Genomic DNA, 17,360 nt, shown 5'->3' on the forward strand with positions numbered 1-17,360 from the left:
CCAGCCAGCAAGGGGATGGTGGACGTTGTAGTCCAAAACATTTTGAGATTGCCTGATTAGGGAAGGCTATATTTAAGTTCAAGGTGTCCTGATCCTTGAAGCTGTGCCTTGCATCTTTCACTCCCCTTCTATGCAGACTGCCATCTTTTAATGGGATTTAACTCCATCCCAGGGCACGTTGGGCCTATGCACTGGTCTCCACAGGATCATGTTGTTGTTAGGATCCACCCTATTACCTGCACAATGCTTATTGGAATTCTGTTCAGAAATGCGATAACCTCTTTTATTTAGTAAAAAGTATTACAACATGCATCTCTTCTGAAACCCCATTTACTGCAGTCCTCTCATCCCCCTTCTTTGGTACCATTATTTAGATTTCTATATAGCTTTTAAAGAAAGTGCTATTTTTCATCATTCCCATGGTGAAAATGAACAAATCTTTCCCTGTAGCCCTTTTGTGGTTATTGTAGCCATGTTAATCCCTATATTTACCAAGCAGGTAATTATGCCAAAAAAGTAAATGTACCTCTACCTATATTTATCCTGTGTTTTAACAGTTCTTATACCTATCTTTAAAACTGTGACTTGCTATCAACCTTATTTCTTGACTAACCAGGCTAACCAACCAAAATGAAGAAATGTGGAAAAAAAAGACCTTGGTAACACATCTAAAGGACAGCTAGTGTGGGGTTGGACTGTACTCTGTATGAAAAGGGTCTACATTCTCTGTGTGTGAGCATGCCTCAGGTCCTGGTGCCTGCCTGGATGAGTCCCTATGAGTAATAATTAAAAAAAAAATCAAATCTGTGCTCAAAAGAAATTATGCTGAGCTTGTGGTCTGAATAAATGGTTTTGGTTGCAAAATCTGGGGAATCTCAAAGATTTCAGAGTACATTTGGCAAATTTAACATGGGTCAGGTAAAGGAACAGGAATGCTAGCAAATTAAGATTTTTGCCTGAGAAGAGTTTTTCAGAATAGGAAGGAAAGGCTTGCCATTTTATGTATGCCTTCCCACAGAGGCTGCCTGGTCTCTGCACTGTTGTGCTTTCTATCTTTGACAACATGCATCTATTTTTGTACATCCATACTCCCTGCATTAACAGCATGCAATCATAGGTTTTATATTGCAGCCTAGGGGAATTTCATGCTTGCTTTTGTGTATGAAAGAACTATTACCTGGGAATGTATGTAGTCAACAAAACTCATGTTGTCCTGTGATTTATCACTGTGAATTAAGCATGCATACGTGAAAACATCTGGAGCCTATATAATGCCAATTTTAGGAAATTTGACAGTGAAAAAGAACCTGACAGAATTCAGTAAAAGCCACATGGATATCATTTTCCCCATGGTGAGGGCTAGTTCTTGATAGTGGAGCAGACACAATTCAACAAATCAAATTAATTTTGCACAAAAGTCTGTGGCTCATTACCAAGGAAAGGCGAAATTACAATATTATAGCTTTTTCCAAACTGGTGCCTTCCAGAGATGTTGGGACTACCAAAAGGAGAGAGCATAGATACATAGATATAGTTTTGTTCTGTTAAGAACAACTCTTGCACTGATATTAGGCAGATGTCACTTTTTTTGAATCAATCGCTTTGGTTCCCCATGTCTCTTTTTGAATTAATCAGTGATGTTATTATTGCTAAAGACAAGAGTCTGTTTTAAAAAACAAAATAATGTTAAATTGATCTCATTTTTTCCAGCCATGAATGTATGTATTCAGTGGTGGAATGTATTGAAACTTTAAATCGTCACCATTGAGAGAGAACATCTGAAGCCTAGGTCCCCTTCGTTCAGCATGGTACAGCATGTAATTGTTGATGACTGGTTAGCTAGCCACAAGTGGTAACTAGCCAGCGACAGTATACAGTACCTGCAAGACACTGAGATTTCTCTTTCCCTACCACTGCAATTCTCCTCATTTCATTATCCCATATTAACGGCTCAAGGTTTTTATTAGAAAGCCCCTGTACTGAGATGGGCATTTCCATGATTGCATGTATCTAGTGATTGATTCAAAACCCAACTAAATTCAACAATATCTGTCTATGAAGAGTATTCTGGATCTCAGAATTGTTGAGGTTAGCCTAGCACTAGATTTTTAAGTGACATCAGCTAGCTAAAAAGAATTTAGTGGTGGTACCTGCTTGTCAAACCTCCAGCATACGTTCATTCACTGAGTTTTCTTGTCTGCCAGAGTTTTTGAATGACCTGATGGCCACATTTAATCTCTCAAACTGGCAACTGCAGAAGTGGCACCATGGAGATGCATTTGATTAACTCATCAGTTAATCATAATCTTGGAAATATTAGCTTTTTAATTATAGAGAACACCCATCAGGAAGCCCTGGGATTTAATTCAGGTTTCATGTGGTCTTGAATGTGCTTTGGGTGCGCTGGCCAGAGGAAGAACAGAGTTCACTAAGATGGCTCAGCCTGATGACAGATTAATCAACCCCCTTTTTGTTTTTTGCTATTCTTCTGTTTGAAGGTATCCTTGCATCATTGCATTTCTCACTGTCAACTTCCTTACCAGGATCCAAAGAATTGGTGAAGGCAGCCATGTTTGATTCCCCATAGCTGCCCCGACTCATTCAGGAGAAGCCATGAGGGAAGTTTCTTAGCAATAATTGACTCAGCAAAAGCAATTGGAGGCCACAAGCCATAACACTGAAGCCAACCCGAGTTTAAATAACTGTAGCCAACTGCATTTGTGTTTGACATTCACAAGGACCACCATCTGCATGGCAGGGAAAGCACGTTTCTTTTCTATGCCACAATAGAAATGCAGCCGTACTTGCTATGCTAAATCCAGCTCAATTATCTGTGATGCTGACCCCTGAACACGTGCTATATCTCTCTGTATTTCTGATCCCTACACAAGAACACCCACTTACCAGTGTTTCAGGCAGGTGTTGCTAAAGCCACCCCCAACCTACTGCAAATTATATAAAACAAACTCAACACCACGATGCCATCTTCTGGCCCTTTAACTTGTTATTCAAACCTTTCTAGGAGGTTTCAATTAAAAAAAACCCAACTGAGTTACTTTTAATACTTCTTTTTGAGTAAGCACATGTATCTATTTTTGTGCCTCAGTGCCACATGAAGGAAACAAGTTTTATTAAACAAACTCTTAACTCTTTCCTGTTACACTCTTTTCCTGGATTCTTTCTTAGTGATGCCATATGTCTGCTGGTGCTTTACAGAGAATCATAGAATTACTGGGTTGGAAGGGACCTTGGAAGTTCTCCAGTCCAACCCCCTGCCAGTGCAGGAATCCTACCATCCCGGACAAATGGTTGTCCGGTCTTTTCCTGAAAACTTCCACTGATGGAGCATCCACATTTTTGGGAGCTGGCTGTTCCATTACTTAATAGCTCTCTCTCAATAGTCGGAAAATTCCTCCTCATTTCAAGTTTGTATCTCTCGCTGTAAAGCTTCCACCCATTGGGTCTTCTCTTACCCTCTGGTACTATGGAGAATAAGTGCACATCCTCTCCCCACGTGAGATTCCTTCATATATCAGAAGGCGGCTGTCATGTCTCCCCTCAGCCTTCTCTTCTTTAGGCTGAAGATGCCAAGTTCCTTTAACTGCTCTTGGTAGGATTTAGCCTCCAAGCTTCTTATCATCTTTGTTGCTCTTCTCTGTACTCTTTCCAGTTCCAAAAGGTCTTTTTTGTATTGTGGCAAACAGAACTGAATACAGTATTCCAGGTGTGGTCTAATCACTGCAACATCAAGCAGGGTTATCACTTCTTGACCTTGACACTATACCTCTGTTAATGCATCCCAAAACTACAATGGCTCTTTTGGCAACAGCTGCACATTGCTGGCTCATGCTTAATCTGTGGTCTACCAAGACACCCAGATCCTTCCCACAAGATTGAACGTGTGCATCTGGTTTTTCCTGCCTAAGTGCAGAACCGTACATTTCTCACCACTGAATGTACCTATCCATTTTGTTGGATAGGGCCCAATGTTCAAATCTATCAAGATCCTTTTGAATCTTGAGTCTGTCTTCTGAGGTGTTAGCATGCCCTCCCCCTTCCACCTGTGTCATTTGCAAATTTTATGAACATCGCTTCTATTCCCTCATCCAAGTAATTTATGAAGATATTGAAGACTACTGGGCCCAGGGCAGAACCCTGAGGCATTCCATTGTACATCTCCCTCTATATGGACATGGATCCATTAAGGATCATGTGTTGGAAATGGCTGTTCAGTCAACTATGTAATGGTATGCAAGACCTTGGGAGACAGGGCAAAGAAATGCTGCCTAGAGAATGGTCAGAAAAGAGACAGCATAGTCGGCAGCTGGATAGTGGGCAGGACAAGAGGCTTCGAAGAGACCCTCCCTAGTTTTTCAGGCTGTAAAGACGACAGTGGAAGAATTGTACTTTCAGACTTGCAAGATTGATGTCAGCCTTACCAGGTAGACCAGACAGGAAACACAACCAGATAAGCTCATTCTACTTTACTGTAAAGCTACATTAACAGAATCTTGCAAGCCTGAAAGTACAATTCTCCCACTGCTTCCTTTACAGACCAAGAAACTAGGGAGGGTCCCTTCTGAGCCTCTTGCCCTGCCCACTATCCAGCTGCGGGCTATGCTCTCCCTTATCTGACCGTTCCCTAGGCAGCACCTCTTCGCATCATCTCCCAAGGTCTTTCCCACATACCATTACAACTGTGAATTCATTTTCTAATGATTTCAAATGCAGTTTCCAAAATATGGAAGTTCCACGGCTAGGTAAGGCTGAAGTCATTTCTTTCCTGAGCTCTGCAAAGAAAATATCCCTAGTCTTGAGAGACTCTGCCAAGCTAGTAGTAAAAAAATCAGTTGGTGTTAGATAATCATGAAAGCTTATGCCTTTTAATAAAATCTGTTCATCAGCAAAGGTGCTACTAGAATCCTTCCAATTTTTACTCCCATAGATTAGCATGGCTCTCTTCCTACAAATCCATATATCTTGCACTCTGGTGGAAGAGCCGCAAGGGACCTCTTGCTGCGTAGCCTGGCAAGCTGGTTTGGCATCCCTGGCCACCAGATACCAGTAGCCATAAGTGCCTTGCTGGGGAGCAACTGCCACTTATCTTCTATTCAGTCAGAAATAATCCATCACCAACAGTCCACAATTTAGCTGCATCAGAAACTTGAGCAGTAGGACACAAGTGACATGCTTATTCTATGGGCACAGATGGTACAGAAGTGGCATCTTGGGCAGGCAAAGTTCCACCCCCCCCACCCCCAATCTGTTGTTTGAAAAAAATGTCTTGGTTGGCTTTAAAAAAAAAAGATTGGTGAAATAAAGAACTATAATGATAACAACATATTACTAATGATTATACAATATAAAAAGCCTATATAAACAAATATGAAAAAGGGAGAAAGAATAAAATACAAATGAGTAAGCAAGGGTTTACAAAAGTGCGAGGTGTATCCATTCAGAGAAAATTGAATGTCAGAACAAACTCTGGAAATTGCCAAGAAGAGAAGAGAAGCCAAAGCTAAGAAAGATAAAAGTCTCAGAAAGGGTTTCAGAGAGCTGTTAGAAGAGACAAGAAGCAGTATTACAACAATATCTGTAAAGACTTTGGAGATGGAAACAGAATGGAAAAACAAGGAAGTCTTCCAAAAGACCTCTGGGCTCAGAAGAGGTTCCACTCTCGAATTGCTACACTAAAAGACACCAATGGACAGATAATAACTGATTCAAAGATGATCAAAGATGGAAGAAGTATACTGAAATACTGTACAGATAGTCCTCGTTTACTGATTGCTTCGTTCAGCGACCATTCAAAGTTATGATGGTGCTGAAAAAATGTTATGACCAATGCTTGTATTTATGACCTTCACAGTGTTGCGATAACCATTATAGTCAGTATGTGTTGTCCTGTGCCTGACCTGTTTTTCTTTTTTCCCCAATTGCAGATTGGAGAGATTGGAAAGGATTACAAGACAGTAAGCAGGCACACAATGGGGAATACACATCAAAAGGAATGTGGTGGTGCCAGCAGCCCTGAGTGCACTCAGGGCTGAGAGCCATTAGTGCACTATGGAAACAGCCTGGTGTATTCTCCATTATGTGCTTGCTTACTCTCTTGTAATCCCTTTCTCTCCAATCTTTCCACTCTGCGAGGGGGGAGGGGTACCAGGTTTCACTATGGTCCCATATAACTCTGAAGCAAGATGTGCCTTTGGTCATCATAAGGTATTACATATGATTGGCCTCAGTTATTCTTGCTCTGTTAACGCAAGGATTGATTACTATTACTGCCATGTCTATTAAGGTGCCCTTGAAGAGAGTTCATCAAAACTTTTAGGTCTAATAGTAACTATTCCAATAATCCTAAAATGAAATATTGTCATGGCAGTCATTTAATTTAAATTATGCAAAGTAAATTATGTAAAACTAATATCCTTAGCCTTCTATACCTCAATGCAAAGTCTTTTCTGTTTTACTAAAAACTAAAGAATGTAGGTATCCTTTATTCCCTCTTTAATTTCATCACAATATCATTTAGAAAGAACTGTTCCTTATTAGCAATGTTCTTACAGTGTATTTTAGATATTTTCAGAGGAATGCAGAGGAATCTTCCAGATATGCACAGGGAAGGCAGTGATATCTAGATCCACTCTTCCTGATGCTCTGAGACTGCTCCAAACTTAGATGCAAAGAAATCATTTACAGGTAGTCCTCGGCTTATGTCAGCAATTGGGACAGGAATTGCTGTCACTAGGCGATGTGGTTATAAAGCGTGATGTCACATGACCACATTGCTTAGCAATGGTAATTCCAGCAGTCCCAGTTGCTGTCAGTAAGCGAGGACCTCACGTGAGCATTTCTGACTTCCTGCCAGCTTCCCCATTGACTTTGCTTGTGGAAAGCTGGTAGGGAAAGTTGGAAATTGTGAACATGTGATCATGGGGATGCTGCAACAGCCAGAACTATGAGGATCCGTTGCAAATACCATTCATTCAGCGTCATTGTAACTTTGAATGATTGCTGAATGGATGGTCAAACCCGAGGACTACTTGTAATGACAAATGCATCACCCTTGGTACCAAGGTAAAAGGTTAGTCTTTTCTCAACCATCACCTGAACTCTAAATTACTCCTAGGCCAGCTGTTGATGAGTCAGTGGCCAAGTTCATATGTATCTTCACATCATCATGTTGTTTGCTCATAATTAGATTAGCACAATAGGCAAAACCATACTCCCCCAAAGGGATATTTTTTATAACGAATCACAAATTGAAATGGCAGTTGTTTCATTTGTTTGATACTTGCATTATAGGTAGTCCTCGCCTAATGACAACTGGGACCAGAATATCGGTCGTTGAGCAAAGCAGTTGTTAAGCAAGACACCCACAACTGCTTTGCTCAATGACCACAATCCAGGCATTCCTGGTTGCAGTCATTAAGTGATCTCTGGGACCATTGGGCAGCCGGAGTGAAAGAGCTGTCTGCTGAAGGATTTCAGCTCAGAGCGGAGCTGAAATCCTCCCAGCAGGCAGCCCTTTCGCTCTCAAATGTTCCTAAAGCCCAGTGAAGGGTTTGCCCTCTCCATGGTCAGAAAGGAAATCCTTCCTGGGGCTGGAGGAATGGAGCTCAAATCTTCAGGATTTGAGCTCCATTCCTTCCCCCCACCAAAGGGTTTCCTCTCCCCTCTCAGCAGTGGGAAGGAATGGAGCTCAAATCTTCAAGAAGCTCAAACCTTCCTACCCACTACTAAGTGGGGAGAGGAAACCCCTTTGGTTTCCTGAAGATTTGAGCTCCATTCCTTCCCACTGCCAAAGGGTTTCCCCTCCCCTCTGCAAATGCAGGGAAAATCCTTGGTGGGCTGGAGGAACGGAACTCAAATTTTCAGGATTTGAGCTCCATTCCTGCACACTGCCATGTCCCTTCCGCTTGCAATCTTCCCTGCTGGCTTCCAATGGGGAAGCCAGCAGAGACGATTGCAAATGGCGATCACATGATCATGGGACGCTTGGCAACTGGTTGTAAATGCAAGCCAGCTGCCAAGAGCCCAAAATGCAGCTACGTGACTGCGGGGAGGAGGGGTGTGTGACGTTTTATAATGGCCAGAAGTGCTTTACAGGCCATAAAGCACCCTTTCTGAGGCCGTCGTAACTTCAAACCATCGTTAAACAAAGTCATTAAGTAAGAACTACCTGTACACTTGAGCAAAACTAGTGGATTGGTATTTCAGATTATGTGTGTGTCTGTGGTTTATTCTTTTGAAAGGTGTCTCTGCTTTTGAATCCCTAAAATGATTAAAACCAAGATGGTATTCCTCCCTCAGGAGCTCTACAGCAGAAGGAGCTGAGGATATCATGTGCTTTACAGTTGATCATGGTCTAAAATTTGTTTTGCAAAAATGGCAAGAGTAATAACTATAAGTTATCATTTATTTTGCAAATCAGAGGTACCTTTCATGATACAGTATTCCCAGATTTACACCTTCAACAGCATACACATACATACATACACACACACACACACACACACACACTTGTCAGATACTTGTGGACTTATCCATAAGAGAAGCTTGATTGCTGACTATTCTTAACATTAGCTATACAGCAAGGGTTTGTAATGCCCTCTAATGCCCACAAGATTTCACAGTGGAAGAAACCATTAGAAAAGAATTTAGTATGTGTAAATATGCTTGGCATGTTGATGAGAATAATCACATTAGCAATTTGTCCCAAAGTTAGCCTTGTCTCCAAAAGATCATCCTTTGTGGAAGAATGTTGTCAGCCAAGAGATGAATTGCAGCCTACTGCCTGGTGGGAATTCACAGGGGTTGGTCTCCATGCCTTATTACACAGTGAGTGTCCCCTGTTCACTGTGGTCCATATTCCAAAGGCGGTAAAACTCTGCAAAGTCCACATAGGACTCAACGCGCCCATCTTCATCTGGCCTGAGAGAATGAGATGGACGAGAGCGGAAAAGGCCTCCATCGGAGCTTGAGCTGCTACTCTGGGTATGAGTGTTAGTAGACTGAAGGGTCACGGTAGGACTTTGACTGTAGGCAAAGCCATGGAGTGAGAAAAAAAAGAGAAGCAAACATTCACTTCAATCTTCACAAATGGCACAGCAAGAATAATTTACAGTGGTATCCGATATTAGTCAGCTCAAGAGTGAGCCAGGCTTTGCATGGCATGCAAAGAGCTGCAATCCAAAAGTGTGTGAGGCCAATTCCCATTCTGGAAGGGGTTCAGCACTTTCACAGGGTGAAACAAGTGCTTTAAGCATCTGCAAGGCTTCAGGTATCTATTTTGCTTCTTAAAAGTGGGAGAGGCTCCAGGTAGGCTACAAGAGAGATTATCAGGCTGTATTTTGGCACTCCTAATTTATAAACACAATATTAAACTTGTTTGGAGACCCTAGAAGAGCAGGTTTAGAGCCTGAAAGGTTTTTAAGGTTTAACTTTATCACTGTCCTTGGTGATACAGGGTTGCTTTTTTCAGTTTTTGCAGCTGATAAACACTCAGGCTCTTTTCACATGTACTATTTCAAGCCAGGTTCCCCCTAACCCTATGCCTGTGTCTTTCATCCCCCCTCCCCTCCGATGCAGGAGTAATTTCTCCCTGTTAAACTTCATCTTGTTTTGGCCAATTGTTGAAGCTCGTCTAGGTCTTTTGGAATCTTCTCTTTTTAAATGTTAGCCACTTCTAGTTTTGTGTCACTGGTAAATTAGGTAATTATCCCCTCAACCCTTTCTTCAAGGTCATTAATGAAAATGTTGAATAACACAGGGCTTGGAAAATTGCATTAAGCAGCAGCTAGAAAAAAAATGAAACTATGCATCCAGTATTCCACAGGTAAGAGGAATACAGGGTAACAGAGAGCAAAACTGTACATAATCTGGGCAGGGGACACTTACTTGGTAAGGGTGGGTGTGGCTTCATCCAGTGTAGAACTACTGTGGGCACCATTGACCATCTGACCTTGGGAAGGCATGACAAGTGATAAAGTTACACTGGTCTTGCTTGTGCTCTGAGTACTAGAGTATGGCACTGACACAGGATAAACACGGCCACCTGGAGATACAAAAACACATCATGAAAAGAATGGGTAAAGGGATTGGGAAATGCCAATAGCTTTGTTATTCTAAAATTGATAGGCTTTTTTCCCCCTGGATATTAACATTATGGCCCTCTAATTCAATGATGAGTGGCTTACACTGCTTAGTCAAAAATAGCCTTATGGCTACTTCATACTATCCTAAACCAAATCAAAATTTCACAAGAAACTATGTGCTTCTCATTCACTTTCTTTATGTGCTTCTCTTTCACACAACCCACTGGAGGGGGAAAGCAAGTCCAATCTGTTGCTGTCTTTCACAAACAATGAAAATAGAAACATTTAACTCTCCCATACCTTGTGTTGGAGTCAGCGTGGGCTGGCTCATCTCCCCTAAAGGGTACCCAAAATTTCTTACTAGGACTGTCATGTCTTCATGCCGAGAGCAGAATTTGGACCGTTCACCACCACTGGCATAAGTATCACAGTGAATACGCTTAACTCGATCCACAACTGCTTGAGCCACGGAATCCAATGAAGTTTGTTTGGCAAACTCAGTGGCTATCATGGCTGCAATTTCCTGGGAAAGGAGGAAGTTTACAAAAAGATATTTTGGCACCAACGTGATTATTTAAAAGCCCAGAGGCTGTTCTTCCCATCACTTAGGAGTTACTTATTTGTGAGCAGCTGCAATGCAGCTGGGGTAATGTTTAAACAACTGTGGGTGGGTGCTGCTCCGAAACAGGCACCCTACCAGAACAAGTATCACGTGGTCAGAAACCTGAGATTTAGACCTAGCCCCTATGGCTGGGCATCATTATAATTAATGATGCATCATTAAAGCTGCTCATGGCGAAACAGTTCCCAAAGATCTAGACAAACATCTGAAGGACACCTGAGTAATCCATCTGAAGTGGAAAGGCATAATAATATAAAACCTAATAAACTTTTTGTCAGATTACTTGAAAGGGCTACACATTCTTTACGTATGCACATGCATACATACACAGAGCCTTATGTTAGCGGAGACATGATTTACTTGTAGGTTGCTACATAAGTTTTCTCTTCCAATATAGCCCTTTCTTTTTAAAAAAAATATAATTTTATTGAAAGTTTTAAAAACAAGAGTAAAAATTAATACAAACTAAAATAGAATAAGAAAGAAAAAAGAAAAAGAAAAGAGCTAAAGTGCAAAAAGAAAAAAAAAGAAAAAAGGTAGAAGAAAAATAGAAAAGAAAAAAGATAGGGTTAGAAAAAAGTGGCTTCTGATCTTCTTTACAGCACTTATAAGTATAATTGTAAATTTACCTCTTTCTCTAAAGTTACATCATGGCTCTCTTCTTTCTATAATCTATCCTATCAAATCATCAAAACCACAGATCATAAGGGTTTTTTTCCTGTTTTATGCAAAAAAATCCATAAAGGGTTTCCAATCAGCAATAAACTTAGATATTGTCTTTTCTCTAGTCCTAATGCAGTCCTTTCAAGCAATATTATACATACATACACAAACAAACGAAAGAGAGATTATTCTTGGACTGTTCCTTCCCAAGTGCTGGAAATGGAAGGAAGGAAACTCCTATAAGTCTTTGGGACAGACCTGAATGTCAAGGTCTTATCTAAGTGGTTAAAAATTACTCCCTGTGTCTTTCTGTGTGGAACTACTGGGAGAGAAGGAAATAATCTGATGCTTTTCCCAGGGACATAGTTTTGTATTCCTAAAAACACTCTACTAATTATTTAACAGGAGCTCAGTTACATCATTATTTTTAGAAACATTTATTCAAGGTTGTGTTATTTCATGCGCTTCATATAAAAAAGAAGCAACAATTTTTAGAGGAAAAAAATTAAAGAATCATTACTGTCCTATGTGCCCCACCTATCCCCAGACCAATACAGATAATTGATTTCTACTAAATATAAACTCAGTGAGGTTTATGCTTCTAAAATAGAATTATTATTAAACTGCACAAGGTAGTGTAATATTGGAAAAGGAAAATACATCTGATGTTACTGGCTTTTTAAAGAAATTAAGTAAAATAATATATTACAACCTATTTTTAAAAAGTTATTCCAAACTGTACAGTCATCACCCTTCATCAAAATATTTTTTTTTTTTAAAACAGAAGATGAATTATCACATTTATCACAAGATCAGTCCATTTCTCCTTTACATCTTTCACTTCAAGAAATTATGACTACAATTATGTAATTGGGGAAGATTCCTGGTCCTGATGGCTTTCCATTGGAAAGTTAGAACAAATATTTATTGTATCCAACTTAAAGGGGCTCGACAAATGCCCTAACCCAAGACATGGGGGGAAGAGTCAGGGGTTTCAAGGCTCATTTATGAGTAATGCTATGGACAGTTTAACTCTCTAAGGTGGGGGGGGGGGCTGCTCCAGAGGGCAGGTACTATGACAGAGAAGGCACACTTCCTGGGCCCCTACCTTATAGTATAATGAGGCAAATATCATAGTGATTCCTAAGTGGGTGGTAATGGCGGGGTGGTGTCAGAGTGTAGTATTTTATTATAGGCTGGTGTGTTTTAGAGACAGATCTTTAGATCTAGAGGATCTTTACTCCTAATCTTACTTAAGTTTAGAATCCTGACCAGTAATTCAATAAACTGGAATATATCAGACTTAATGTTATGAGGTTACAATAGAAACCTAGAAAAGTATATGGACTGGGATTTCGTGTTATCTTGTGACTACTTTGTTTTATCTTGGTTTAATACTGGAATGTTTCTCAATTGGTAAGTTGTAACATAACTCTTCTTTTGATGTGGTCTAGAATTTTTGAGTTTTTGAGGTGGTCTAGAGTTTCTCTGAGTATTTGCAATACAAATAGTTGGGATTAATTTATATTTTGAAAGGCCTTTCCATATTTATTCAATTATAGTAGCTGAACGTACAGGATACCAAATACTTTTATCTGGCAAGGACATTCAGTGAGATGTTCATTGTGTAATTTACAATTATTTGATGAGACAGGAACCTTTAACTTCACATTTTCAGGTTTATCATTGGGTATTCATCTTAATTTTGGTTACTGTTTGGAATAAGGACCTTCTCTCTGGGCTCAATTTGACTATATGACTCCACTGAAATCCTGACAAGTACTATTTGTGCAAAGTTTTGTTTCAATTCTTGGTTTAATGCTGCAGGACGTATATGGAAAATAATGGGCCACAGATATAATTTTGATCTGTTAATCAGTGAAAAGCCTATATTGTGAAATAACCTCAGTTTAAAAATAGCATCTAAATCTATTTTCTGGGTAAACAGGGCCTCTCACCACATTACTGCTTTGAATCAGTTCTGAAGAAGCATTTTTAAAAGCTTTGCAGGATCGAAAAATGAATTTAATTTTTCTCAGAATGCTTCCAAGCAATTTAATCAAATTAAGCTATTATCTGATCCAGATGCAATCACTACTTCTTAAGTTCCACAGTGGGTAAAAGGTTCTGGAATTAGCAACTTAGGCAACTAAGCCTTCTTTACAGGACATCAAAGGAAGTTGATAGGAGCTGTTATGTGACCTTTGGATTAGGAAGCTTATCTTGTCCTGATAAACCAATGGTGACTGCACTGACAAAATGAATTTTTTTTCCTATGTTCTAAATATAAGATTAATAGAACACCAGATTTTGCTCTGTGCACAGCGCACATCTCAGAGAGAGAGTTCAATTCGCCAGCCAATGAGCTATTGCACATACATTTACAAGAATGCCTCATAGAGTTATCCACAGAAGATTGTAAGTACTCAGAACTGAAACCCTTCAGTGTAGATCTGAAGACAATAATGTGGGGTAACAAAAGTTTTGAATTGCTCTGGAGCCACTACCTGATTGGCTTGTCCAGGTCCATGAGCAGCTTCTAGAGCTTTGTAGAGTCCTTCTGACATAAGCACAAGAAAGCCTGTGACGCCATCTAATGGATGCCCGCCATGAATTTCAGGCTCTGCTATGATTGGCTTAGATTTTGCAGCACTTCAAAAAGAAATCTGAGTTAGTACTGTATAATGAAATGAAAAAAAACCTTGTCAATACAATAAAATTGAATAAGGAAATAAAAGTAAGATTCAAGCAGGCTTTGCCTTACCTAAGAAATTCAATATCACTGTAGCCATATTTGACCTTATAATCTCCAATGCGCCGAGTACTTTCTTGCCCACATATGGTTCCTACTTGCTTTATTTTTGCTGCATCCAAACCTGCCAGATTAACAAAAATCTGATTTAGGTATGCATGCTAAGAGTTTACGTTTGCATTCCAAGTCAGAAAGAGGACAGTGCCCTCAAATGAACAGCAACATCAGCAGGAAAAGGAGCTAACCAATGAGGGAAGACATTATGAACTCAACAAGGAGTACAAGACAGAGAGCGGACTTTCATCTTTACTTATTTATTGGAAAGAAACTGCAGACTCATTTCTAGATGTTGCTTCTTATCTCAGATGTTCTTACAGTATCACTGTAGTATCCCTGCATTTGCAAACTGATTAGTCAACTTTTTTTTCCTGAAAACTTATGGCATAAAATCAGCTTTCATCACTCTTCAAAAATTAAAGCAACTAAAAACCAGAGAACTCAGGAAAAGACTAATACCACTTCAAAACACTGTAATTGCATCTTAGTTCATTTCATATAGCAATTTAAGCTAAATCAAAATATTCATGGATTTTCTTCAGATTTATCATTCACTCTTCTATCCAATTCCAAGAGCTGTGCATTGACTTGATTACTGCAAAGGAAGAATTAAGTTGAGAGTTATATAAGGAATCTTGATTTGAGATGCAAATTAAATCTAGAATAATTTACTTACTCAAGTCAGTTTTGAGGGGAACAGAAAATTGAAACTGCTCACATCTAATACAAGGAAATAATTTACAAGATTTGTTTCCAACACTTGATTCTTCCATACTATCTTCTATTAAAAAATCCCAACGACTTCTTTGTGGAAAAAATTTACTTGAAAAGACTATTTGAATTAATAATTCTGGAATTATCAAGAATCTAGGTGTACCAGCAAGCTGCCAGGTAGGTGGATAGGAGAGCAATGCAGCACAACAACATAGAGACAAGTGTGTTTCATGCCACCAGAAGAAGATGGGATAATGTCCTCTAATCTTGATCTAGTCTTGATTTTGAATTAATTTTTTGGCTTAAAAAGCAAAAGTAGATGAAAAAACAATGTCCTGGGAGAGACTCCAAAGCTCAACTGTACAGCATTTGTTCTGTACATAGTAAGCCCTGGATTCAACATTTATCATCTTCAACTGAAAGGATGAGGAAGGAGATAAGGTAAGACACACCTGTTTCAAAACCTCTATAGGTCGAAATTACAGATAGATTGGGGGGGGGGAGAATAATTTATTGCCATAATATACCCCTCAAAGAATATATTGTGCAAAATGATTTCCAAATACACCTACAGTGACTGGTAAAATTTAGCAGAAGGATCTTCTCCCAATAATTTGGGGGTCAAGTATCATTTTACTTGCTATCCTCTAACAATTTGGGTGTGAGCAGCCACTTGATAGTGTTCTCTGGATGCCAAAAACAAATTATGAGGAAACAGCAAGGTTTCTTTGGCTCATTACCCCATTTTTGAATGTCTATTTTTCCAGAGATCAATAAATACCTGAACTTGGGAATGTCTGAGAACAACACAAAGCCATTTAATTAACTTGATTTGACTTCTGGTAGCTGCATATATAAAGGCTCACCTATTGAAGGCAAGTAGGTTCTTTGGTGAATGTTTTTTTGTACCACATATAATACATATTAAAGGAAATTTAACTGTTTGGCTTATGTATTTGCTTTAGATATCCATTCTGTGTTATTGGGAATACTACAGCTAATATTGAGACTAAATAAAATATTAATTTTGCAACCTATGGTGGCAACAAAACCCTTTCCTCAACTACTCTGATATTCAGATATTCAATTATATATTTCCTGTAGCAGGAAGGAGAGTGTTTACTACCATCACCTGTTCAACTGGGCATGCTTTAGCTTGACATTGCTAACCAGACAACCCATCAATAACAGTGATACTCTGTAGGGAAACAAAACAAAAACTTCAGCACAAAAATCTTATTTTGGAATCTCTTTCCCTATTGCAGGGAGGTAATCTGCGGTCTGCTTGCAAACCTCACAATGCTTTTTGATAGTATGAAAACTGATATTAAACTGTTGCATAAAAACACTGATGTATTTTGTTTTATCCAAGTTTATTTCAAACTGAAATGCTTGTTCTTTGGGGACGGCAGTGGCTTTTAAAGCATTTTTCTAAGATTTTTTTTCCCCTCTATGACTTCAACTTACTGCTTGTGTGATTATCTTTAATTAGTTAGGAATCAAAGACTTGCATTTGACTCCGGGTGACTATGTGGTTAAAGGCTCACCTACTAAGTGCCTCCAGTAATAACTCATAGCTCTTCCAAGGGCATTCCAGTAATCCAATCTGCCATATCCATGGTTTATTTCCTCCACTTTGTGAAGCATAATAATTTTAACTAGTCCATCATACATTCACCTCACATTCCCAAAGTATATGAAGTCAGCCTTTATTTCATCCAGGACTGATTGACTTGTCATTCTTGTGGGCCATGGTATTCTTAGTAACTGCCAGGGAAAACATTACTTACCCAGTTGTGAAAAGCGGAATAATTCATCTTCATTCTCGGTAGTGTGATCCATGTTGAGCTGTGTCACTTGCAATCCATCCATGGTAGATTTGCACAAAAGTGCACGGTTTGTTCCTGTGGAGAGAGAATGTACAATGCAAAGATGGAAACTGCAACTGACCACAATCACCCCATGACAAAAGGCCTTTTTCTCTCTAGCTAGGGAACTATACAATTCCAAGCTGATACACACAGCTATTTTCAGTGGCCATGTGAGGAGTCACAGAAGCATTTCCCTTGCATAAATAGGATGGTCATCCAACTGACCAACTCCCATCTCTCAATGCTGGGCTCAGAAAGTGTCAAGTCAAAACAGCGTAGAAGAGGAACACACCTACATTGGCGATATAAAGTTTGTTGTTAAGAATCACTGCCACAATGGCCATGGCTCCTCCAGAGATTTCCTTTTCTACAGCCTTCAACCTCTCCAAGATTTTCTGGTACTGAGGAGGCAGCTGGTGATGGGGAACCCCCTAGAACACAAAGTCATAACTATCTATGTAAAGATTATCAGCAATATGCTTTGGGAATCTTCTATGCACCAAAAGAATTTCTCCCACTGTTTATACTATTTTTCTTCACCTATATACATACATACCTGCCAAGTAAGGAAAACACATCAT

The 17,360-nt window shown here is 39.5% G+C and overlaps 1 protein-coding gene across 8 annotated transcripts in view; it reads right to left on the reverse strand.

Annotated features, from left to right (window-relative positions):
• TAB1 (TGF-beta activated kinase 1 (MAP3K7) binding protein 1) overlaps positions 1-17,360 on the reverse strand; it is a 44,316-nt gene that overhangs the window by 18,872 nt on the left and 8,084 nt on the right. For 5 of the 8 annotated variants that reach the window (XR_015796178.1, XR_015796175.1, XR_015796176.1 and 2 more), the window contains exons 5-10: positions 17,072-17,210; positions 16,699-16,812; positions 14,150-14,261; positions 13,893-14,037; positions 10,401-10,623; positions 9,904-10,060 (exon numbers count right to left, since the gene is read on the reverse strand). Coding sequence is in view for 5 of the 8 variants with exons in the window: in XM_088141028.1 (XP_087997154.1) it covers positions 9,904-10,060; positions 10,401-10,623; positions 13,893-14,037; positions 14,150-14,261; positions 16,699-16,812; positions 17,072-17,210 (890 nt within the window). In the remaining 3 variants the exon portion in view is untranslated. Of the gene's footprint in view, positions 1-8,404; positions 9,043-9,069; positions 9,330-9,903; positions 10,061-10,400; positions 10,624-13,892; positions 14,038-14,149; positions 14,262-16,698; positions 16,813-17,071; positions 17,211-17,360 lie in introns of those variants that run through there. The other 3 variants (XM_007419996.3, XM_088141026.1, XM_025174458.2) reach the window with 2 other exon arrangements.

Source organism: Python bivittatus, unplaced genomic scaffold, assembly GCF_059951505.1.
Source record: "Python bivittatus isolate LINGU-HERP-01145 unplaced genomic scaffold, Pbiv_v1 ctg000330_np1212, whole genome shotgun sequence".
NCBI classification, from domain to species: domain Eukaryota; kingdom Metazoa; phylum Chordata; class Lepidosauria; order Squamata; family Pythonidae; genus Python; species Python bivittatus.